The 26,983-nt window shown below is 38.9% G+C and overlaps 1 protein-coding gene across 4 annotated transcripts in view; it reads right to left on the reverse strand.

The window, feature by feature from the left end:
• Window positions 1-6,895: 6,895 nt before the first annotated feature.
• htr4 (5-hydroxytryptamine receptor 4) overlaps window positions 6,896-26,983 on the reverse strand; it is a 161,665-nt gene continuing 141,577 nt past the window's right edge. For all 4 annotated transcript variants that reach the window (XM_061048563.1, XM_061048564.1, XM_061048561.1 and 1 more), the window contains one exon: window positions 6,896-11,652. In XM_061048563.1, coding sequence (XP_060904546.1) covers window positions 11,568-11,652 — 85 coding nt within the window. In that variant the 3' untranslated portion in view covers window positions 6,896-11,567. The remainder of the gene's footprint in view (window positions 11,653-26,983) is intronic.

Raw genomic sequence — 26,983 nt, forward strand, 5'->3', positions numbered from 1 at the left:
GTTTGCATGTTTAACCACACCTGCCATATGGCTACATGTACTGGTTATTAGATTTTTTTCTAGCATTGAGTAAGTGTGCGGGCTTGCCTTCTTCTTCTTGGTTGGTATAATGACCAAGTGTCCCCTGTTCCTGAATAAAATCTAATCCTTTGATGAGCAATATGGCAGCTCTTTGTCCTCAATGATTATCATGCTGTATATGATGACAATTTACCCTTTCAATGAATTTATTGGATGACTTAAGCTCTTCTTTGTGAACATTTTCCATGCACAAGAACAGAAGGCAGTTTTTTTTTTTTCTATCCTTCAGTTCGTATTTTGATCATAAAAAGGATACTGGGACATTAAAGCAAGATGGCGAAAGAACAAATTAACCAAAATTGAATTTGTTTGGCTTGTGTACGCCAGCTGGACTTTAAATATTTCAACAGACCGACAGATATTTGAGGTTTTGGCAAACACAACCAGAATGAAGAATTTGAAGCCAACTCTCTGCTGTCTTTCATTTAAAACTACCAGACTGAGTATTTTCTCCCTCTCATGCAAACTTAATCTTGTATATTGCAATATATGTTCCATACAAGTTTGACTTAACAGTCAGTCTTTCCTCTCCTCCAGTCTCTCTCTCTCTCTCTCTCTCCCTCTTGAGCGTGAAATAGTCCTACTGTTGCTCTGGACCTGCTCTGTGTCTCTGTTACACACATGGGTAAACTCTCGTATATGATGGGGAAACAAAAGAAAAGGTCAGAAGGTGATAGTACAGACTGAGTGTAAATCATGTGGACTGAGCTCCTGTGATCAACAACACATTAGGGCCTCGTGTCCGTCGAACATTTATTTCCGGGCAGAGCTGTGCGTTTGGGAGCGCTTGCTTCATCACGACTACCGCAAAATATTTTTTTCTGTGTCTCGCAACGGCTTCTAGCTCTCCTTATAAGGAGGGCGCTTATGTTTCATAGCCTTCACCTGGCACATGGGTACAGCGATGCCTTTTTGCATGACGTTAAATTTACCAGATTATGGAGGGTCTGCCATGTGTAAAAACTCAAGTGCATTAGTGACATTGGCTCAAAAAACCCTACTGCTACAAACATTAGGGCTCTGTGCAGGAGTGAGGGACATTCATGATTTGATTTTCTTCTTGGTTATGGGTACAGGGATTTTTTAAACCTTGAAAAAAACAAATTCTGCAAACTGGCTTCTGATGCATTTGCAGCAAGGTTAAAATCAGCTGAGTGCTTTGCAGCTGAAAAATCTTTAGAAGGACACTCAAGTGCAAACAGAGGTGAAGCTTTTAGGGATTCTGTCTTTCTTACGCCTTGTAAATAAATGGTTAATTATGACAATTCTGCCTTAAAAAAATCTCACATGGCTCTTTCATAGAGACAGAGACATGCTTTGGCTTAACTTAAAGCGTTGTGTGTGTGTTCTCCTGACAGTTTGTCGCAGCCAATGACGAGCAGCAGTCAGAGAGCTGTCCTCGATCTGTAACCACATTAAACCCTCGTCAGGAAGGATTTACTCCGCCTAATTTAATTGACTCGATGTGTGGGCCGACTGCTCCAGTAACTTCACTCCATCTCTCTTTGCCTGTCTCCTCTTTTTGTCTCCATTTACATTCTGTTTACCTTACCTTCTCTCTTTTATTGTCACTTTCTCTTTACCTTTTCACTTAGAGGCGCTTCATGGGCGTGAAATGCAGACAACTTCATGCCTAAAGGCAGCACAACAAATTGAACAGGATTCAAGCCCACAAAAACACAAAGACACACTTTATAATGACACAAAATTAAGTGTCCGTGTCAAAGCAATTATTGAAAATGATTTATACATCGCTGTCAATGCATATAATTTACATTTCTGCAAACCCTTTTCCAGAAAGATATCAAAGATTTCCAATTTTGTTTTCTAAAATCAAATAAAGACCTCTAAAACACATTGGCAAAACTGTACAAAATGTACAGTTACAGCATTTGTTAGAAGGATGACAGATGACCAAGCTGCTGAAAACAGATCACTTGTTTATTTAAACAATAATCTACTTCACAGTTCAGACTGATTAGTATTTATTGAGGGTTAAGACTCTTAAAGATGTTTGTATAACAACAAGGCAAACTTGTCATTTCGTCAGCACATCTTTTGGAACCACAGCACCATTTCTCTGTGTGCTTTTGTCCAAAGTCCTGCCCTGCATGATTTGTGTTTCTCTGAGGATGTTTCTCTTCCACGCTTTCGCCGCCTCAGTGCGCTGCAGAAATTACACTCTGTGGAGATGAAGAGACCCTGACAGAGATGAGTCCAAAACACACTGCCAAAGCAAAGTGAAGCTCAACCACAGAACGCTCACATTCTGCACAACAACAGCAAGAGATTATTCCCTACCAGTCAAATAAGTTTTGTTTTATGTATAATTGTATTTTCACTGACTTAAGCACTCTTATATATATATTCATTGAATTGAATCTGGACATTTTGTTTGCCTATGAATCCCAATGTGAGCGTAGATATCTTAAAACATATGCTGGTGTGTCTGAGTGTATGTGTTTGTATATCTGCAGGGTCTTTGTGTTGTACTCCGCACTGAGCTCTTTGATTTGTTTGTGAGTCACTTTGAACATAGTGACCAACACCGTTTTTTATTTCTCAGTTTGTCGCCTCGCTGAGATGCTGCGTCCCTGCTGGCCTAAAGATTACAGCTTCACATTCTCTGTCAATAAAAACCCCTCCGAAAAAAACAGGAACACGACCAGCTAACAGCTAAAAACACTTCACAGAGCTGCTGGGGAAGTGTTTGCTGCTGCTGTAGATGCGTGAACAAACAATGAGACTGTGGGACCAAAGTGATGACCTGACTTAGATCAGTGATATTTAAAGTTTTTAGGTAAGCCTGCATTCACACAAGTACAGTATGTACTTGTAAATGCTAAATTCACAACAGGTATATCTAAGTAAATCGTTTATGTATCAAATGAACCCCGTAGTCCAGGTTAAAAATGTTTTATTCAGACTTTAAATTGTCAAAAAAAAAGGCCTTCAGATAAGCTAAGCTAAAATAAGGAAATTCAATCGTCCCTGGTTGCTCCAATATCAGAAAACAAAAAAGAGTAACTCAAAAAAGTATCAAATAAAGGTGAAGTAAATGAAACATAGAGAGTTCAATTAAATTCAAAGAAATCATCAGAATATTTTAGTATAACAACAGTTATTTATTCTATTTTAAATAAAGGATTATCTTATCTTATTTCTACAGTGTGATATCAAGACTTTAACCAAAGTAAAACACGCACATAACTGGCTGAAGTCTTTGTCTGCTCTTCTCTAGAGCTCATGTTGAGGTACTTTTCCTTCAAACCTGTAAATCTCATCAGAGTTCCTCAGGATTAATAGTCGCACACAGACAGAGATGAGCTGAGGCGTAGCAATGAGTGTGGAAGTTATGTTTTGATAAAAGATATATTCAAGGTTTTTTTCCCCTGCTACTATTTGAAGCCCTCTGGACATGGCTTACCATCTGTTTCTTGGACACCAATGTATCAGTGGTGAGAGATTGAAAATGAAGGATTAACTAACTATAATACGTCACTGAACTAGCAACAAAAAGGCTCATTTATGTATTTCATCTGAATATATTTGGGGCAGCGGCAGCTCAGTCTGTGCGGAATATAATATGGAAGTTGGTCGGGTAGCTGGAGAGGTGCCAGGGCACTTCCAGAGTATTGACTAAGGTACCCTTGAGGAACATTTCTCTCAGCCATGATGTGCCAGACCAGAATTTCCCTCAGGGATTAATAAAGTATGTAAAAAAAGATATATATATCTTAAGCTACACTTTGTTTTCTGATTCTCTTCATAAAAATCTCCACATTAATTCTTTTTTCAATTCTTTAAAAAAACCAACACATTAGGCCAAACAAATGACCAAAATAATAGCTAATTACTCACCAAATCCTTAAGTTAACGCCAGAGTCGGAAGAAATACACCAACAAGAGAAGTGTACAACTGATTATTACTTAACAACTGTTTAGAGGAATTAATGACTTACTGGAAAAACTGCCTTTGGAGAAAGAAGTCACAGCTTGTCACATCTCCTCTTCTTCTTCTTCCTCTTGTGATTGCATTGTTGCATCTTCTTCTGATTATATTGACGGCAGGCAGACCGCCCTTTAAGCTGCATTACTGCCACCGTCTGGACCGGAGGGTAAAAAGGTGAGAGGCTTTGGAAAACCAGCTTTATTTTAAAAACAGCTCTGAAGTACACTGTCTTCACAGGTCCTTTAAAAAAATACTGTTCACGAATGTAACATTAGACTGAACCTGTGCAACATAAACCGTGTGACATTCTTGAAAAGTGCTGAATTACAGTTTTAACTGAGATCATTTCTGGCAAAAAAAAAAGCCAAACAATTAGTTGTCTCGTCAACAATGTTGCTGCTTTTATGAATCTTTTAAATCTGAAAAAGTTTAACGAATACAGGGAGCTAAATAGGTTTTATCTTGTTTGCAGCAGATTCAGGAATAATCAGGATTCCCTAAGATGTGAAAGTGACAAACACAAAGTCTGACCTCTTCACCCTGATAAAGCTGTTTGTGTGTTTACTGAATGCTCCTTCCATTCATCAGTATTTCTGCTCAGATGAGAGCCTTTGAGTGCTTTTTCTTTACGAGGTTCTTTTCTCTCTCTCAGCTGCTGACTAAATCCTCCTGAGTGCTTCAAGTCGTCAATGTTTCACTCACAAAAGAGGAAAGTGAGAGAAAGAGAGCGAGCCTTGGATTAGCTCTGAGAGGAAACACGGATCCTTTGAGTGAAGCGAGCGCTTTAATGAGCAAGCTAACCGACACACACACACACACCCTGCTGTTATCAAAGTCACAAAGACAGTCGACACCAGGATTATCAACATCTCTTTAATCTTTAATTAGCCTTTATCAGAACTGTCACATAGCAACAGAAAAAAGTCATACACATCTCAGCTCCCTGAAAGAGAAGCCTTTTATGTTCTTTTTAATACATGAAAATACCCATTTTGTTCTGTCAAAATAAATACTGAAGAGTTTTATAAAAGTTGTTCCCCCTGTCTCCTTTGGACAGTTTGTGGGAGTTTTTCCTCGTTATTTACACATTCATGCCGTAAGCTGCAAACAGAAAAGAATAAATTAAAGTAAGAGATGAAGGTGATACAGAGCAGGAATGATGCTGAACACAAATCAGGGAGTTGCAAAAATGACAGGTGTATCCTGAACATTTCATTGTTAGCCTCTCTATCAGAAGACACAGAACCGTTCATTGAAAACCTCTGATTGGCTCGAATCCATTTCTTCTGCACAAAATAAGGGCATTTGACTCAAGAGATTCTGCAATGGACATTTATAAAGGCTTGAAGATGTTTTCATGTCCAAGGGAAATTCCAATTGTGCAACTAAAACAGGCAAAGAGGCTGTGCTGAGAACTTGAATACCAAATGTTACCTGTGAGGTCACATGAAGTACATAATCCAGCATTTGAACAAAGGTCATACGCACATGTGCAAAGATGAATGATGATTATTTTGTATTAACTCTTGCTTACTTGAGCTCCTGTTTCAGAAGTAATACTGAGCGGGGGCAGCTTCTTTTCAATTAGAACGAGTGTTGATGAAGAGATCATTTTGACCTATATTATATGGTTGGTAGGCCAACGACTTTTTAAGGCTTCAGATTCTGCTGAAGGTAAGGAGGACAGATAAAGGATCGTCATGGAATTAAATACAATAATTATCTACCATTTTCCTTTTTATCTATCAATGAAACCATCACTCATAACCCTGTCAGAAACTGAATAAACTAGTGTTGGAGTCAAGACCAGAGTGCTCCAAGACCGAGACAAGACCAAGATATTTTGGGATCAAACCAAGTCAAGGGCGAGACCAAGGCAAGACCAAGACCATAAATATCAATGAAAAATCATCATCTTGTGTGCAGAGGGCGTGTCACTCACTTAGACTGAAACACAGCAAAAGTTGGGGATACAACCAAGGGATAAAAATCTAATTATAATTATAATTGAATTGAAATTATTTCTTGTTTTAGAAGTTTTCCTTCTGATCACAGTAGTGACGTAGAAAAATAACCAATCAGTGGTGGTCTTGACCGGTCTTAATTGAAAATCTAGAATCCGCCCAGTCTGAGACCAAGACAAGACCCAGTACACATACTTTTGATTCTGAGGCGGGATCGAGACCTTCAAAAAGTGGCATTGAGACCAAGGCCGATTTCGAGTACCACAACACTTTAAGAAACTCAGGGTCTTGTCACCTTTTAACTTCTGTTTCAGCTGTTTTTGTGTTGTTTTCTCTTGGATTTTTAAAGGCTTGCTTGAATCATTTTTAAATGTCAACTTGTAATGTGTTTCTTTGTCCCTTTGTCCTGATGTATTGTTGTCTTGTGTGAAGAACTTTGAAATGTGATACAGAAACAAAATTGCCTTGACTTCTTGAAGTACTTACATACTGGAGCATGTTGGTCTGTATATGTGGCAGTGTTGTTTTTTTTCTTTAGCTCAGACAGAAATCCAAATTCAACCTTGGTCCTTTTAAACGTTGTATCAGTTAATCATCTGCAGGATTTTTGTGCACAGTATCTCATTGATTTGCGGATTTGTTGCAGCCTGTGCTGCTTCATGAGCAAACAGGATTAAATCAAATGAGACAATATCAGAACTATAATAATACGTTCTGTATTTCAATCAAAGATGGTCCCACAGCTCTTTGTTTGCATGGCTTATTAAGTCAAATTTTAAGCTTTTTTTTAACGTCTCATTCTTTATAAGGAACTTATTGAAACGTGAAAGAGCTAATCACCAAACATGCAACTGCTACAACGATTTACTAGAAAAGAATGGCTGGTCCAGGTCTGGGATTGTGTAGCTTATTGTGCTTATACCTGTGTGAAAGCTTTTATTACAATCCAAAGATTTCTACATGATAGTTATAAAAACACAGAAGACAAAGTGATTTGACATTTTCTCAAATTGTTTTCTTGCACAATCTTGGAATATTTTGATTCCAAATAGAGGATTTTGGAAGCTAACCAGATGTCAGAGGAGATATTTTGTGAACGTTTCTATTTCTCTAAGGAACAGTGGGAGATATATATCGTCCATCTCTGTCAGTTGACCATTGACCACCTCTCTTCATTCACTTTGTTTTCAGGGCCAACACTGTGCATCGCATAACTGATGATCTCATGGAAACATCACGCTCACATACCACAACTGAACCGAGGAGTTTGAGAACCGACAAACATAACTTGAGTCCAAATTCCTTCACAGGTGGATGGATGCTCTGACTGTTTCTGAAGTTCAGGCAATAAAAATAAAGATTTCTAACTAAGATTTCTATTTCCACTTGGGGAAGCAGAGTTTCCTTCTGTCTTCTCTTAGTTTCAATCTACCTGAAAGAGTGACATCACCCTTGGTTTCTCTCAGATGGATCCTAACTGGAGCGTTCTCAGATGGATTTATGTTTTTATATCTCTTGATGATGTTTGGTATATCCCCAAAAATGGACTGCTTACTCTTTTCAGCTCATTCATTATCATATCAGAGGGCGAGCCTGAGTTCAATAAGTTTCAATAGTCACACAGATCTACACACACATGTGCAAACAAACATACACAGTCATGCACAGACATCCTCACATAAGAACTGACATGCAGTTTCCATGACATCAAGCTTGCAGGGATGTCATGGAAACTGCAGCGGACAGGATAAAGAAGATGGACAAATTAAAAGGAAAACAGAAATGCATAACAAACAAACACATTTTTGTTTGACAAGAAAATAAAGGGTTTAAAGATGATGAAAACGGGAATGTGACAGTTTGTAAAAAGGCTAAATCTGCGACCCTATGGAGCCAAAAACTTTTCTGTGGACGTGTTCATACGTTGTTCTTCAATAATCGATTAAAATAGAAACAATTTTTAGCCTCTGTGATATCTTCTGAAAAAGACATTTCAGCGCATGTTTCCCAATCTCAGCTCAGATTTTTTTTAAATCACATTCTTTACAACACCTCTTAATAAGTGGAGAGATAAACAAAAGTTGACAGGGACAAATGAAGTTTGGAGAACATCTGTTGTTGGCAAATGGTCCAATCGATAATGTCAGATCACAGTATTTAATAAGGTCATATAGATTGCGTTTGATACATATGAAAAAATATAACTAAATATATTATAACATAATTAAAATGAAGCTCAAACAAACGTCTGAGAGGAATCAAAAGTCACTTCACGCCCGCAACAGGCTCTGAACCGCAATTCATGATGACATATAGTGTGGTTGGAAAGGAAAAAGTATTGCTACATTGTGATTACTGTTGTGAAACAGCTGTTTTATAACTTAAACTACTTCATTAAGTAAAGAAAAAGATTGTGGTTTTAAATTAAGTCAGCATTGATTTAAAGTCTCACAGGAGCTTGTTATCATGGATTAAAGTCCAGTGTTTGTGCGACCCATCGTCCTCCCCTGAGCTGACTTCATGACCGTCTGCCTTCAGCTCTGGCACCTCTGTTGGACCGTGTTTGGTACAGAATATCAACTCAGAATATTACTCATCAAGTGTCATAAACTCATGTCACCATCTCCAATGACACATTTTCAAACCTGATGGTAAAGATTTTGATTTAAGTGACGTGGACTCATGTTCATGTTAAGGTTTCATTGATGCCCTGACTGAACCCCCTGACCGTCCCCTCTTTCTGTCCTGGCTCAGCTGTAATGTTTGAGACTCTTATTCACGTATCTGGAGTAACATGAGAGATGGTGTCACTGATGAAGTTTCAGCCTGGATTAGATTTTTCCTCTGAACTGTGACACCTCAAACTGGGTCAATGGGTTCGGCTCGGCAGGGATTTGTAATTACCTCGCCTGTACAGAGCTTTTTTGGCTTTTTCTTTGTGCCTGTGAATCAGTGCTTAACAGTGTCCTCAACTGATTATCTGATTTTAGAGAGCTTTGTTTGTTCATATGCAAATATTTTTAGAGGTTCTGCTTCTCTGTCTGTGACTGCTTTAGCTCTAGAGGAAATGATTTCTTACTGTTTGTCTACATTTCTTTTCTGTCCTTGGAAAACTACAATATGTTTCCAAAATGTCAAATTAAATTTACTTTAGAAAAAAATGTCTCGCTTTAAAGTAAATAATATTGCAAAAGTGGCTCCCAATTTTATCCATGGAAATTCAACCATTTGGGAGAAGCAGGGTTGTCACCAGGCAGCTAAGATTGTGTTTGTGAATAATACAAAGTTTGAAAGTTATCCTTTGTTGGGTTTTAACATGATGAAACTGTTATACAGGAGGTAGTAACAAGGTTTTATCTTGGAATAAATCTTTTAGTCAATTGATTTTCGAGTTCATGCTTTAATGGTTGCTCAGCTGGGTGCTGAGAGGTTCTTTAATAAGCAGACAGCCATTTCAGTATCGCACCAAAGTTTTCAATAAACTTGCTAAAGTCTCAAAGGTTAGCATGTTTTTGTCATGTTAAGCCTCGCATGGGAGTTAACAGTTAACGTTCCCATTCTGCATGTTTAAGTTATTCATTCTACATTATGTAATGTCCGGTTAAACTTTCAGAATGAGGCTTGCTGAGAAACATTTGAGGTGCTATTGTGGAATCAAAATGAATGTAAAAATGTGTAATGAATGACAGCGGAGCTTCGTTTCAGCTCTGTGGCGCTGTGGAGTCGCACAAAAGATCTGCTGACATTATCTCTCTACTGAATCGGCTGGTCTATCAGACGCTTTTACAGGTAATACATTAGCAACGACTAGCGTACATACATATCCAGGAGACACAGAGCAACATCATCAATCAACTGAACCGTGGTTCTAATGACGCGATGAAAAGCTACTCTTTTGGTTTTAACATCCTTAGAGAAAATGATCAAGCTCCAGATTTCTCCAACCACTTTATCCAGCAAGCTAACATTTTAGTTTTTTTGTTTTTGTTGTTCTTGTGGGTAATGTTTTTATTTATTTTTATAATATATATCATATTTCATCTTAATAAGAATATTTTAATAGGATTTTATTTCAATTAAATTGTTTCTCTTGGTTGTTTGGCGCTTCAGTCAAAGTTAATTGTTTTTAATGCATCTTATGAATACATTTGAGTTGAGTTGACTTTTCAATCTACTGATTGGTGCTGGGCAGGTCGTGTAAAATACATTTAATAAATCCCAGGTAGCGTCTAATGAGAGGGCTATTAAGTAAAGTTTGTGAGCCAAAAGTACTGTTGGACAATGAGAAAGAAAACAGGACATCAACTATAATTGAGTCTTTAAAATGAAAGGATGCAGTGTAGGTAGAAGTTAATATATTAAGTCTTCGTGTTCTCCTTTCTTAAATATGAACAAATGAAAATATTAGTGGTTCATTCTTTATCCTGACCTGCAAGGTGAGCAGAAATGAGGGGAATACATGGAGTGTCAAGATGGAGTCAGCACTGTATGGTTTGAAGGGAAAAGGTGGTTTCATTCATACAAAGATTAACGCACTCACACACACACACACACACACACACACACACACACACACACACACACACACACACACACACACACACACACACACACACACACACACACACACACACACACACACACACACACACAGAATCACACTTGTATGAAAACACACTTACACAATGCACATACTGCTCCAACGCCATCACAATGTCTGTTGAATCATTCATGGTCAGTTTTTGTGTATTAGTCCTCTGACTCCTGTTGAATGCACACAGAGTTCGAGCTAGCAGCCTCTCTATAATAATGCACTTGGACAGTTTAGGTCAAGGCTTTAACGCAGCCTTGCCACCATATTTTTCGTTTCAGCTTAGTGAGGATTTTGCAAAGCTGTAAAGCTTCAACCAGGGACACATAGAGGTTCTTTAATTTTGTGTCCAAGGCTGAGAAAGGTGATATTAAAAGTGTGACGTTTCCAAAAATAAATTGTTCTCAACTCTGCCTCTTTTCCAGAAAATAACACATCAATTTGCCATAACATATTCGACTTGCTTTACAGAGGACAACTTTATAAAAACTATAACCATCTTTCTGATATTGTACTAGAAAACAAGAGGGTGAATCATAATGATCAGGAATAGGTCCTATGTATGTAAAATAGCTTTGGCAACATAATTCACTTTATTGACTCCCAGTCATGATTCACATCCCGGGCTGCAAAACTCTCCAACAAAGACCAGCCAAGCCTTCTGGTGCTTAAGAGTAGCTGGATCTTCTAGAGTCGCATTTGAGCCCTGTTTCAGTTCCACCAGAACAGCTCAGTCTAAGAGAATTATCATGACATATAAAGCATCAGAGGAAGTGGTCTTTATTCCAGCCCACCATGTCCCTGCCACATTCAAAGGCCTGGACCTTTAAAGTCCCACTCAGGCTCTGGTTGTTGGAGCCTGCGTGCTGAATTTGTAGCATCTGCGTTGGGTTTAAGCTCTGGCTGTATGCTTTCTTGTCGACTCTGTGGTGTTTGAGACGAGGTCTTTGTGGATTTGTGACTGAGGAGTCGTCGTTGGTCACAAGCAGGACTCGTGGGACTCTATGTCTGTGTGCAGTGACTTCTTCTGCTCCACGTGGCTCCCGTTGTGAAGGACAGAATACCTGAGAGAGAACAGAGGGAGGGGTGGGAGTAGAGAAATTAATGGTTTTAGTCATTTATCAATACAATTATAAACATTAGATTGCACCTGATTTAATGCTCTATACTTTAAATCATTTGTAATTGTGCACCTTATTTGACTGTTATTCTGTCAGAAAAAGTTATTTGATTAATTTAGCTTGTACTCTGGACAACAAGTGTGGGGAATTTTACATTATTCCATGATTTCATGGGTATGAAACCATCCAAAACAAATGAGTAATCATTGCTGTCCAAATAAACCATTAATAAATGTGATGACAGAAATGACAGGAAGACTTTACACCGTAGACGTGTTTGGTTTGTGATCCCACATGTAAAGCTCTGAGCATTTTGTGGAGGGGGAAAGTAATGGTATCTTGACAGGAGGAGAGGGGGAACCTTATTGAGGGATGGGTGCTGTATTGTATTGTCTATTTTACTCTAACTTGGAACATTATTTATTGAAGCTGTAATAAGTTATTGAGACAGTAAAACACTTCTTTAATGTTTTCTGAGATAAAATCAACAAGAGGATGGATGGATGGATGGATGGATGGATGGATGGATGGATGAATAGATGGATGGATGGATGATTGGATGGGTGGATGAATAGATGGATGGATGGGTGGATGAATAGATGGATGGATGGATGGATGGATGGATGAATAGATGGATGCATGGATGATTGGATGGATGGATGGATGGATGATTGGATGAATAGATGGATGGATGGATGGATGGATGGATGAATGGATGGATGATTAGATGGATGGATGGATGGATGGATGGATGGATGGATGGATGGATGGATGGATGGATGTTTGGATGCATTGATAAGTGGATGGATGGATGGATGGATGAATAGATGAATAGATGGCTGGATGGATGGATGAATAGATGGATGGATGGATGAATAGATGGATGGATGGATGGATAGATGGATGGATGGATGGATAGATGATGGATGGGTGGATGGATGTATACATGGATGGATGGATGGGTGGATGGATGATTCATCCCCTTGGAAAAATTAATGTACATCCCATAGCTCAAACAAAAAGTCATAAATAATATTGGCCTCTATTCTATATATTATTTATATATATATATATAATAGAGGCAAAGCCCACTTCTCTTAAACTGTTGATGGTTTTAACTCATAATTTTTTCCTGAGTGCCTCCTTGTGGCAACACGACAGTGGGCAAATTTCTAACCATGCTTTGGATGCTTCCATCTAATAAATACAGATGATTATGTCTGAATTGTTGCACTATAAATTAAAATAACTAGTGGCAGTATTCTGGCAGTATATATAACACAAAGGCTGCCGTCTATTTCAAAAAACAAACTTCTCTTAGACCTGAGCTGCAGTTATTTTAGTCTGAATGGGCCTTGAGCTACAGTAGTAGTAGCTGCAGCAGTCGTACAAAAGTAGAGTTTCATCTGCATCTTATAAGCCTTCCAAACCACAGAAGCCCAACCAGACATGAACCAGACTAAACTGTACCAGTAGAATAAGCTTGTTTTCTAACCCACTTTAAATCAATAAAATCAGCATCAGGCCTGGCACCCTCCTCTAGTCTATTCACTGTCAAACATCTCAGACTCCGTAGACCTTTTAAAAAGGGATAATACAATTAGTTAAAGCCTCACAATGTTGTCCTGACGGAAAGTGAGTCATGTCTCAACATGGTTGAACCCCTGCTTACTGGAAAAGTGATCACACAGCGTGGGTTCAAGGAGGGTGACTGAGAGAAGCTGTCAAAGCTGACCGCAGGTTGACTTTGTTACAAGACATTACAGGAACTGGAGGGAATTAAACTTAAAAGCAGACCGAAGAGAAGCTGGTCTGCACAGCATGGCTGCTTCCACAGTCTCTTATCGTGCCAAAGATCAATATTAGAAGTAATAAATCTGGTTTCTGGCATTGAATTCTGACGTTTTTTACTTCACATTTTGGTCTGTTATTATCAAATAATTTCATTTGATAGTTCTTGTATGGTTAAGTAACTCAGCTTAAGGTACAGAGTGACGTACTACAGTTTAACAGTACAATCCTTTCAAAAGCAGGCATTATCAAAATAAGCTGTTAGATATAATCAAAGCATTATCCCCATAATGTGAGTGTTTTCAGGAGGGATCCTCCATTAGAACAGGGAGCTGGCTCATATATCATCACCACCAATTATGTTGTGATGAAAAATGTAATCACTGCCCGGATGGTTCGGAAATGAATGATCGAGCTGCTAAATTGGTATTACAGGAAGGTAGATGGATGGACAGTGAGCATACAAAGAAGAAGTAGAAGTTTTACACCAATGTCCAGAGTTTACATCCTAGGACATGTTTTCTTCTTATGCAGTAAAAACACTAAAATACTACAGAAATCCCAAAGATCTGTGTTTTTGGCCTCTCTGGCACCACCTTTGGCACGAGGGAGTAACTGCAGGTGTGATTTTGCACAATATTCTAGCAGAGCTTGAAACAGCTGACGGGCGACCAGAAGTTTGTGATACCAAAGACAATTGCAAATGTAATGTTTTATGAGTAAGTCACAGACTAAGTTTCATTGTGTTAGCTCATTTGACAAAAGAAGGTAACTCAAGATAAGTTCTTTCAAACAAAAATCCTGAAAAATTTGCGTATTAGAAGAGACTGTGTTTAAATGTTTCTACACATGTTTAAATCTCAAGTCAGTGCAGACATTTTCTGTGTAAAACAAACAAATTTGAAGAAATACTGCAAAAAAACTAAACAAAGTTTGATTTCCCTGTTGTTAATATGAGTAGATATAGTGCAGGAAGATCAGAAATGATTGCAGAAGAAGCATGACATTTTACATTTTTTTCAATAGAGAACACGTCATCCAAATGAGATGTAGTGCTGTGGCAAATCAGCTGTGTAAGGTGTCACCCAAGGTGGCCATTAGAGTTTATCTCAGTTAAGCTTCCTTTAAACCAAATGTGGAACACTGAGCCTTCCTATTTTTTGAGTCAGTTGACAGTTTGGGAGTTTTAAGCCCCTAAAATGTTCAAACCGACCCTTTCCCAATAAGAAGTGAGTGAAGGCCATCTCCCTGTTATCACCCTCCTCACTGCACCACCAGGACTGTGAACAGAATAAGCAGCTTGGAAAGCAAAAAAAGTGTGATACCAGAACGACGTCAGTACATTACGATTATTTCCAGTATATGATAGGAAAATACAAGTTTTGTTACTGTTACTGTCAAAAAAGAAGTGGATATCTCCCATGCATCCTTTCATTTATTGTCAGATAAACAAAGGGAAAACGTGTTTCCTTATTGACAAAATTCACCTACTTCTTATGCAAAATAACCTTTTTAAACCCCGGTGTGGAAACTCAAACATCATTCTCATGAAGCTAAATACATGGCTGGACGTGGTTTTGACACGAGAGTAATACACACACACACACACACACACATAAAGAAATACTAACATACAGGAATGACACGACTGACGTCGGTGCAGTCTTAATGGTAAGGTGATTGATCCACAGAGCAATTTCTGAGATGACAAAAACAGCCATTCTAATTTATGTAATGAGAATTAAATGGAGCAAAACACAACAATAATTTTCCATTTTATGCTGTGTATCACACTAACATGTTCAAGAAAGCAATTTCTCTCTGCCAAAGGAGAATTTAGCGGCACAAAAGACGAACGTGACGCACGCAGACTCATTGCTTTATGTCTAATGTGTTAATTGCTTCAGACAAACAATCTAGCAGAACAAATTCAAACGCGACATTAGTGCACGACGACACTCAACACAGCAGCTCTGGTATATATTTTAAAGTGAACCATCATAGAAAGTCATCTAGCAGCCTTAATGAGTCTCTCTTGTAAACAGTCTGGAGGCTTTGCTGCATTTCAATGTGAAGAAACAAAACGTGTGGTGTACATGCAAGAATCCACATATGCATTTATGTGTTTTTCATCTGTGTGTATGTACAGATGTTTGGGTGTGTGTGTGTGTCTGTGTGTGTGTGTGTGTGTGTGTGTGTGTGTGTGTGTGCGTGTGTGTGTGCACCACAGAGGCCTCTCCGCGGGCTAAAGCCATTACGAGCTGTTTACACAAACACCCTGACCAAAGACACTTCCTGCTGCCAAACTGGCCGTGAAATTTACCGTCTCGACAGCCGAGAACATTAAGAGCTTTTCAAAAGGAAACAGGCTGCAGATTCTCGCCGGAGCAGAACCCAAAATTGCTGCCACATTGCGGCTTTATACCCTCAGCTGGTCTCACTGCGGTGCTGGGAGTGCGACCGCATCTCTGCCTACTCTCTTTGGTGAAAACAAAGACGTACGTATGAGAGGTTGAAAGGAGCGCTGGTGAAAGTTATTAATGACTTTAGTATAGATTTTTGATGAGTTAAAGCCCTGATACACATTTGATTTCATGTCATGTAATTCTCTATCAGGTACAAGCTCAGACTACATGGAGAGACTTATGGTCTGTAGCTCACTTACAGTGTACACTGGTTTAATCTGCATTAATCTTCATTGGATAAAAATGAACCTCACATGCTTGAGTGCATTATGCACCACAACACTGCAATTAGTCTTCATTATATTTTAAATAATGCTGCAATCTGTGACGTGATGTGACAGCTAAAACAAAATGTATTTTCTGGATCATGAGAACACGTAAACGTTCAATATGTAGAATTTTAAATTCTAAATATCTAAATTCATTAAACATGGACTACACCGGTGTACATTTTTTTGTTGAATACTTTCATCACCTCAAAGATTTCCAACCGTTATCAAAGCCAGAGACATTTTTAATTTTCAGAGTTGTAACATGTCCTGTCTGTCATGGCGGCTCAGTCATGACCACCACCATGACAGACAGGACATGTTTACTGTTGCCGTGGGAACTCCACGGTTGTTACATCAAAGACTGCTATGTAAGGAAGCGGGAACTGTTACTGAAGGCTGCTATACTGTTGCTGTATGTTCTGCTGTGATGATAAAAAACATCATGTAAATGTTATGTGGATAGATCATCAGTAGTTTCTCTTCATCAGGTCTGTTTCTCCCGTTTGTCTTGACTATGAGCAACTCAGAGTTTGGTTTCCTCAGGAAATCTTCAGAAATCTTGCAGGAAGCTGCAAAACTGCGAGTGTGTTCTTCTGAACATATTCGGAGCAGTACATGTGGTCGCACACATTCTGTGTTTATGTGTGGATTTGTTTGTACACAGCCGAGCCACCAGGCTAACTGGCAGAACGGGACACATGATGGGAGGTTTGTTTAATGAGGCCAGAGGGGAGACAGCGACAGAAGGCCTGGATTAAGAGCAGACTAAACATTTCTGCACACTTTGAGGAGAAATGTGGCAAACATTCACCTTGATAAAGCTCCATTCAGCAGGATTTCAAATGTGCGAATGATCTGGTGTTCTCGTGAAGGAGCGGGACAGGAAGAGAACATTTCACAATCAACATAGATGTGGTGCGAGGCCAAAAACAAACAAACACTGAATTATGTATATGTCACACATGCAGCGCTGATAAAGTACATGCAGAACGGACTTCCTGCTGTCTTAATTTGATTTACCAAGAAATTGAATGCTGCAAAGACCCGATGATCAGAATCCAATATAGTACATATATAAGAGGTGGGTTTTATGACCTATACTGCAGTCAGTCAGCAGGGGGAGTTCTAAATCTTTTGGCTTCCCTTCCAGGCAGCTGTGGCTACGTCCTTCTTAACATACAGTTTATGATTCAAATAAAAGAAGTCTTAATTAAAACTTTTGGTATCATGTCTGAAAAAGAACTTCATGCTAAGTCATGGGTTTTGTTGCTCTCATTGGTTGTAGCGGTTTATAGGCGTTTTTTTTCCCGTGCCTGTTGATAACACCACTTGGAAACAGATCAAATGAACTTCGAGGTTAATATGAATTAGTCGAACAATGTCAAGGTATTACTCTTGTACATTAACCTAAGAGTTAACCTCTGCAAATGAACACTCCTCTGATAGTGTAGAGGTTGTCTTTGTTGCTGTTAGAGAGCGTATGGAGACGATTTCCCCTCAAAGATCTCATAAAGGCTTCACAGAGGTTAATTTACGGGTTAATTCAGAGAACAGCGGGCACTTGGAGATAAGGTTCCTATCCAAGAAAAAAAAAAGGGAAATGTACAGCATGCACCCTCCAGTATGTGTAAAGAGAAAGTCAGTCCTTCAAATGTTAAATAAATAAAAAGATGACAGTGATTTACATTTAAAAGGAAATAAAGAAAACAACCTTCACATTTTCAAGTATTTTAGCCTTTTTTTCCCCCTGACCATCACATATACTATAAATCCTTAAAAACCACTTGAAAAAGTTTCAAAAGCCACAAAAAAACTAATACCTTCATACTCAAAGAGCGTGTTTCTTATTCTTGCACCTGAACATATGCACTGTAGTTTTATGATGTGTCTTTGTTCTCTCAAGCACTTGTATTTACATATCTTGTTAAGGACAGAATAGGGTCTTACAAATCTACTTGTCCTTTTAGATTGAAGATTCTACTTAATGATAAAGTCCTGCACACTGTCTAACTTGCAAACAAAGATTTATTGGCCAAAATGGGACCAAACCAAAAAGTTCATGGTAGCTTTAAATGATGTCTGTAGATAGATACTTGTCCCCTCTTAGTTGTGCTTTCTCATCTCCAACTCCATTCACACTCCACAGAAAAGTGGAACTCAATTCCCACCAGAGTCTACTGCAAGCTTTAGTGTTTTTAAAACTACACTTAAACCACTGCTCAAGTCAAACCAATCATGTGATCACTGATTATACCTTTGAATAATCCACGTCGCTGTTTTTATGTGATATGACGTATGTTTGCCCATCGACTGTATCTGGCAGTTATATAACTGAAATCATTGCACCATTATTATGTTGTGATAAAAAATGACAATGCACCAAAAAAGCCTTCTTTTGTAGGCCAGTTTTTGTGATTCTGTTGCAAAAACGGGACAAAAGCAGTGCTCTTACTTTTTGCAGAAGCACAATAGAACAATCTTTGTCCCCAAACAAATTCCTGAATTGCATGAATGACAGCAAAAATGTATATTTGCATCACATTTTTTCCCCAATATTCTCCTCAAGTGATCCAATCTTGCACTTGAGGGTGATTGGCTGCCGACACCCGACACCACTCTCTCTCTCTGTCTCGGCCTTGATGTCCATCATAGGTCTCTCGCCCTCTCTCCGATCCCTCTAATCACGGCCCTCAATCCTCTCTCTGTTGCCACTTCTTCTGATGAGCCCACTTAGACTCTTTTCTGCCTGAAGTACAATAAATGATCATCACAATCAGGAAGTCTTTCCGTTTGATTTCTTTCTCTATTTTGTTCTGTGTTTACGCATTTTTTGTTTTTTTACTCCAAGTTACCACCTACCAAGACAACACAGGGCGTCCCTCAGCTCACATCCCACTGTGATGCCAATGAAAGACGAGGGAGAAGAGAGACGAGTGAGGATATGAGAGGAGGAATGGAGGAGAGAATGATGAATATGAGGCGAATACTATAGACTGGGATTTGAATAGAAGAGAGATTATGCAGCATTGAGCTTACTAGAATGAAAGGAGGAGGGGAATTTTATGCAGGAGTTATTCACGTTTTGCATCCGTGAGGAAAGTTTGCTTCCAGTTCAGCAACAACATTTTCAAAACGCACGTGTGCAAGAGAATCAGGCACACGATTCTAAGGCTTTCCTTCAAGGACAGAAATAAAAAAAAATAAGGATGCCTTTTGTGTCTGGAGTTCTCCGACCTTCACGGTAGATTTGTTTGCAACCCAGAGATTTAAAAATGTGCACAGATAAGCAAAAGCGTCACAGGTTTCACTATTAAATGAATTACAGTATAGCTTAGTGTCATCACCTCAATTACAGTGACACTGAGGAAGGTTTCCTGCTAAAGGGCGGCCGGGGAGAGGAGAGAGAGAGAGAGGGCAGATAAAGGAGAGGAGACAGAATACAAATAAACGATAAATAAAACGAAAGGCAGTTCAAGAAGATTTTTAGAAGAAAGGTTTAGGGAGTTTGAAAAGTCATGGTGTGTGTTTGCACCACTTTTCGGAATAGATTGAAGAAATAGAAGATGCAGTAAGAAAAGTTTACAGGCCGCCAGTGCCAATAGCAACACCACCGCTGACTCCAGGTCTACTGGAGGGAATCAGAAAGTTGCCCTGTCATGGGATTTAAACTTGCAAGTTTCTCTTGCTCGATGAGGCTGGTCTGAAAACACGTCAGAAAGCATTAAAGGGGGCTGAGAGATTTTCTTGCCGGCGCAGAAGAAACCCATTCTGCACCAAAGCAAACGGAAAAAGAAGAGGTGAAATGCTGAAGGAATGCAGCTTTTACAGATCGGTCTAATTTCCACAAAGATAGAGCAACATTAACTTTATACACAAGTTCAGAGTAACAGAAGTTACTGATGTGAGCTGGATAGCAATAAGTTGCCTCACTACTTTGAAGGTTATCGAAGAAGGCTTGTGAGCTAAAGCAAGCATCAAAAATCCCAGAGCAACTGTTAATTAAATTAAAGGGAGGAACATGTCACTGCAGTTAGGAGTATAAACCATATATCTATTTTAAATGTCAAATTGTTCCCTGTTAGTGGCAATCCAGATGACGCTTGGTAGACTAGAATAATAGTTAAAAGGAAGAATTAGTTTCAGATGTGATTCAAACCCTTGTCAACATTTTGAAAGTCTTGCATCTAGTGACCATTTCAAAACCACTGGCCTTCTATCGGTCACATGAACTTACACATGATGGATATTTAAACCTTTTTCAAAGGTAATATACAAATTATAGTCTATTAATTCTTATTAAGGTTGTCAAAATGTTTGATACTTTCGGTACCATGTGTGTTAAAACAATACTATCTGTTATTTTAATCATCGATAGAATCAAAAATAACCAAAACTCCAGCTCAAATCCAACACTGCCGTGCACAGAAGAATGATGGTTGGCTCTAGAAAAAATAATGGTGCATTTTCAGGCTAGCTGGAGAGATATTATCTGGCTAGCAAGCAATGCTAACCTCTGGAGATTCATCACAAACCAGATCAAACTTAGCTGAAATTATGAAAAGAGCAAAGATGAAAACTATTTTTTGGTCTCGTCTCCCTGTACAGATTCTTCGACAAACTGACCCTGACTTGCTCCGTCACAAAACAAAGGCAGGTATGATTTGAATCAGTGCTGAGAGGAAAGCTCCTCTGAGGCTTACTTGAACATCACAACTCCAGCTGCTCTCTCTTCCAGCATACACAACAGAAAAGCCTTCCTACCGAGCCCCTTGTTTGGATCTAATGACAGCAGCTCCCCCGCTGAGCCGTGTGGGATTAGCTGGCAGAGCCGAGCTCGCTTTGCAAAGCGTCACTCACTGCAAAGAAAAACTTATTTTCCTTTTCTGCTGTTGTGATACCATCTGCAATTTGGGGCTTACTTTTTGAGACGGAGAATGGCGAGGTGGGGGAGCGTCCATCACAACCCTGACGAGGCTTCTCTGGGTTCTGCCTCAGACCACGGAGGTATCAAGATCAATGCTTGATATCAGTCTGTCATTTTATGTTTTGTCCATCTTTTTGGTCCACCTTGATAAAACATTTTAAGCCTGTTGGCCTGTGGGGCTTACTCAGACATGAGTCCTCAAATGAACAATTCTTAGAGCAGTGAGGTTGATGAACCTGAGCGATCTCGGTGAGAAAGCCTTTTAATCTGAAATGGACCTTTAACTGATAACAGGGACGATACAAGTCTACACGATTGGCACAGAGGAAAGGCATGTTTCTATATATGAGGACTGTGTGTACTCTATTTCCCTCTCTGGTACACAGAAATATATTCTTTCTCAGTGACTGACTTCTGTTCTCTTCAGCTCTTAACTTTCCCCAAAACCAATGCTTGCTGCAATTGCAAGGTAACCATGAAGAGTTTAACTCCTGCTGCTTTGTGGAAGATTGTGGCAATGGATTGTGTACTTGTCAATGTTATATGTATAAAAAACAACTATTCCTTGGAGGATGTATCTGTGATTATCTCAAAGTCAAGTGTATCAGTCTGAACAAGCAATAGCGGTTAAAAGGAAGGAAACATGACCTTCAGTGTTTAAATTCACTTATTCTGAGAATGTACTGCTTTTCAGTGACAAGAAAAAGTGACACTATCTCTAAAGTTTGAGGAATATGATAGAGTCTGACTCGGCCAGCCACTAATGTCGGCCAAAAGAAATCACATCTCGGTCGGGCCCTAGAATATGAGTAATGAATGGACATTTTTTGTTGTTATTCTTGTTGGTCACAGGAAATCATTGAATTGCTTCAGAATGACAATGAAGAGCGAAAAAACCTGCACTGCAAAAACTCAAATATCTCATAACACTTAATAAAAGCCACATGCACCTGTAAAGTCTTCCAGTGTATTTGTCTACAATTTGAGTTTTTGCAGTGTGACATTTCATTTCTGGTATTCTTAAAATTAAAACCACTGTAAATTCACTTCATTTTCCTCCTGAGTTTTGATGTTAACTATTAAATTGTAATCTCTTTGCAGGTGTGAGCAGCCCAAAGAAACATTTTGCTCTAACTTGAGTGAATATTTCTTTGGTAAATGTGTACTCTCAAAAATACGTGTGGTGTCTCTGAGCTGAGCTGCAGCTCTGAGCCTGAAAAATCGGAACCTGCTGCTCTGTTTGTCTCTGAACATTACAACCGAATTTAGCCTGGACACAAGCAGCGAGGCATGAGGGCGAGGAACGCAGGCAGGCAGGCCTGTGGGGAGTAAACACCACACACATACATTTTTTACAGTGTGTGTGTTTGGTCACTAACTTATACTACATCATATAGGAAAACACACTTCTCAGAAAATTTGCAAGGGGAATTAAATCGTACAGCAAAAAGCATTCTTTAAAAAATAATTGATAGACTAATACTGTTTATGTAAATTAAAAAGTTTCAATGTATAAAGGGTTGTTGTTTGTTTGTGTCTATTTGTGTGTTTGTGCTTAAGGAATGACATCAGCGTACGTCTGGCTCTCAGTAGATCCGAGGTTTGATTATTTCTGGATGACTGACTTCTGATATGCACCCTTCCTCAGTTAATAGCTTACATGACTGGAATGAGGAGAAATCACTGTGTGTGTGTCCATATCTGCATGTTGGTTGTGTATATATTCTAAAACTCAAATCTTAGCAAGAGTATTGGTCTAATCTCTAGTCAGAATATCTCCTTACACTAATATTAAAGATGTTCCCAGCCGACTCATTAAAGGTTTTAAAAGAAAACAGTCTAAATTTAGCACAATTTTATTCCAATTTGTCAGCGGGTAAACAGCGTGATTTGGTTTACAGAGTGTGGCTTATGTTAGCAGCGCTAGCAAAGCCAGCCTTCAGTTTTCCCTACAGCTTAATATCCACATCCCAATGCTAAATTTTGTCAATGTTCGGTCGGTATACCAGTTTTTACCTGACACAGCACATGTACAACCTTATCTCCATTTCCTAGATCAAATTGCTGCCAACCCTGCTCATTAGTTCAATGTGCATGTTTACATCCAGGTTGGAGAGCCGGCCCCAGACAGTTTACACATATACTTTACTTATTTACTTGGATAAAATATAAAGTTCAGAGTAATAACTGGGAATGTTATAATCAAATAACCCAAAATTATAATTTTATGAACACCGCCACGCTCAAACACAATTGTTTAGCCTGAAATGACATAAAAAACATCTTTCCCCCAAAAAGGAAACAGTCCTTTTTTGAATAAAAGCTTTTTTATTTCCACATCACTGCCTTTAACATTCATTATTTCTTACTGGCTAACTATTGGGTTTGCTTGTCTGGTTAAATGAGATCCTCCCACATTGACAAAAGAGGTTTTTGTGTCTTTATCTGGTGGGAGAACATTCACATTGACACTCCATTAGCTGCAGTGCCCACAGGGAGGATAGCACAGAAGATTGCACAGACTGTAAGCAGCAGGCCAGAGGCATCAGAACCACTGCAGCTCACATGGAGAGCTGACCGGGTCAGGGTTCAAGCAGGGCCAAGAGCTGATATGTGTGCATACACGGCTGTGTTCACTTACACTGTACAAGATACTTTCTATTTCCTATGCATTTATTATTCACATGTGGTCAATTTGCAGTGGTGGAAAGTAACTTCATACTTCTGCTCTATTTCTTCTACTTCTCGTATTTTAGAGGGATGTATGGGTTTTGCTACAAAGGCACAATATACCATATTCTGAATATAAATATGGCAGGAAGCAAATATACCCTTTGAAAATACACTGTGGAGTAAGGACTACTTTAAAAGAGAGTGAAGTCAAACTCCCTCTGGATTTGTTGCTTCCTTTATTTCTCTCAGAGGCTCAAACATAATTTATACATATTTTTTTGAACCCCTGCCCTGTCTGACTGTGAGCACCTGCCACCACCCTAGTGGAGAGTAGTTGCTACTTAGGTGGTGGCTAATGGGGATCCAAATAAACAAATAAACTAGGAAGGAAGACAGACGGCATCGGCCACTCCGGTATGCTGTGTGTAGGTGCTTTATCACCAAGTGTTTTCACTAAAGTATGGGTGATCAAAAGAAAATACTTTCTTTGGTCTAAAAAGACAAATATATCAACCAAATTAACTTTGTGATGCATATAATTTGAAATTGTCCGCAGAATCTTGTTTTCAAATGTTTATTGGCACTCGTCTGCTGCTGTCTCTTTCTCTGCGGACTCCAACTAACTTCAAGAGTCAGCATGTCCAATATGGCGACCTCCATCGTTGGGCTTCAAAACGCCTTTTCAGAAACCAATGAGTGGCATCCAGGTTTTATAAAGGCTATTGTGGTATTAAGTTGTTGCACTGACAACTTAATTGTTTTTTTGTTTTTTTAACACAGTCAGTCTCATTCTTTGTCCATCCGAATAAATGTTGGAGAAATTAAGATTTGTTGGATGATATTGTAAGCATCATTTTCTTTTGTGTTTCCTAAAATATGTTCATTCATCTTTTATGAAAATGTCCAAAAATAGTTTAATTTCCTATCACACAGATCTGGCATAATGAATTACTCCATGAATAAACCAATGGCACTTGAGGTCAGCAGCAGTGAAAGCCATGATTATTTTAGTCTTTTCAGGCTTTGAAAGAAAGAACTTCACAAAAATGTACTTTGTATGAAAAGTTTGTTGGTGTCAGCATCAAAAAATGATTTCACTGTGAGCTCTTTTTTTGAAATGTTCCTGTTATCATCCGTTTATTTGAAACCAATGTTTGTCCTCGACCAGGAACAAACTGTACGATCATGTAGCAGTTAAATCTAAAAGAGAATTCTATAAAAGAGCTTGTCAGCAACACATCAAAGACATTCTGTAATTTGACGGTAAACACTTGTTTGGACGTGTTATTGTAAAGATCTCATGTTAAAACCTATGTTTGGTAATTTCGCTGCATGGCTTGAGACAAAATCAGCCATCAGTTGCTCTGTCAAACTTCAGAACAAACACATGAAGAGTGTTTGAATAATGAAAAACGCCTGTTGGAAGTACTGTCGCCAATGACATGCCTGCCAGGAGTGGACGTTCACAAAAAGACAATCAGAAATAGACGATTATACTCGGTTCTACAGGCAAAATTTAACCCCAAACACATCAGTCATACATCAACTGAAAGACAACACACACAATCCCACACACACTCAGGCAGCTGGTGTTTGCTTCCAAACCTCGATGGCAGAAGAAGAATCATTGAACGTTTCTGGGTTATCAGAGTATTTTTCCTGTCAGCCTCACTTGATTAAAACTAACTCCAGACATTTATCAGCTCTTGATTTAGGATTACTGATTGAACTTCATTGTAATATTTAAGAAGGAAAGTTTGGATACAAGCTGAGCTAACTACCGTTAGCCATTAAGATGGATACCGAGCCTCAACCTACTTTCGTTTGACGGAAAGTAGTCGCTATTTCTGAGCCAATCAGAAATATCATTTGCTTTTGATGAGAAAAACAATAAAAAACTTCAAAGATCCCTCAGGTGGGTACAGTCGACAGCAGAACAGATTTGTGTGTCGGTCAAAAACAGACACTCACAGTTATGGCTAGTTGAACGACTTTTGTTTGTTAAATATAATATCGCTTTCTTCTCTTTTACTCTGATAATCCAGAGCACACAGCACCGCTGGAGCTGCATTTCTAAACAAAGCTGTCAAGATGGCATTTTATACCTTTTTTCAACCATCAATACCAAAAAACTAACTCTTAGAAAATGGTTATTCCAACACAAATCAGCGTGATAAGAACTATCACCATTAAACAGGGTATGAGAACAATTTCTTTAAAGTGTATTTTGATTTTAAAGTTTGACCCATGTGCCATATGTTAACATGGAGGAGGCAGGGTTTATGACAATTACTGCAGCCAGTCAGCAGGGGGAGCTCTTTTGGCTTCACCTCAGGCGAGGTGTTGCTCTGTCCATTCTTTATACAGTCTATGGTAATACCTGGCTACTCCTGGCTGACATTGAATGGGTTTCATATGTGCATTGCAAGTCCAAAAAAATGCCCAGGTGAGAATAAAACAACTGACACACAGTATAATCCTGATCATGAAGGTAAAATACTGTACCATAGATCTGTAACTGCAAGAGTCTAATCAAATGATCCATTCTGCCACAGCATGAAAATGCAATTGAATCCCTGAACTGTGAGTTGAGGACCCCCTTTTATATTAAGCAATCAGGGCCTTAAGATGTTCTTTCACAGGATCACTGAGGCCCAGAGTTGGATTTGATAGTTCAGCCGTCTTTTGAACTCATCTAATGAGGAAACTTGGAAGTCATTGACCTATTTTGTCACTTGGGTTTAAGGACATTTTGGACCATACTCTTCCAAGGCAGATGTACAAAAATTAACCTCACATTCACATCTCTACAAACTCTCTAGTTTTCTCTCTGCCTCACATTTCCGTGTGACACTGTGGCAGTGATGAAGAGGACAATGGAAAATATTATGACAAGCAGAGATTTCTACCTGCAGGGGAGAGAAAATTACACTTGTGTAGCATGGAGCCCCATGAGATGAGAGGGGAATATCTTCATATTTATAGGATGCTCAGACAGAAGAATATAAACAGAGGTCCATCATCAAATGAGAGGTAACCATGAATGAAACCTCAAAGAGACAGATTGTGTGCGTGCAGGATTGTCTGTTGGGTTTGTGTGTCAAAAAAACTTGAGGAGAATGAGTCTGCGTGTGTGCCTGAGAAAGAAA

The sequence above is a fragment of the Labrus mixtus genome, chromosome 10 (genome assembly GCF_963584025.1).
Source record: "Labrus mixtus chromosome 10, fLabMix1.1, whole genome shotgun sequence".
Lineage (NCBI taxonomy): Eukaryota > Metazoa > Chordata > Actinopteri > Labriformes > Labridae > Labrus > Labrus mixtus.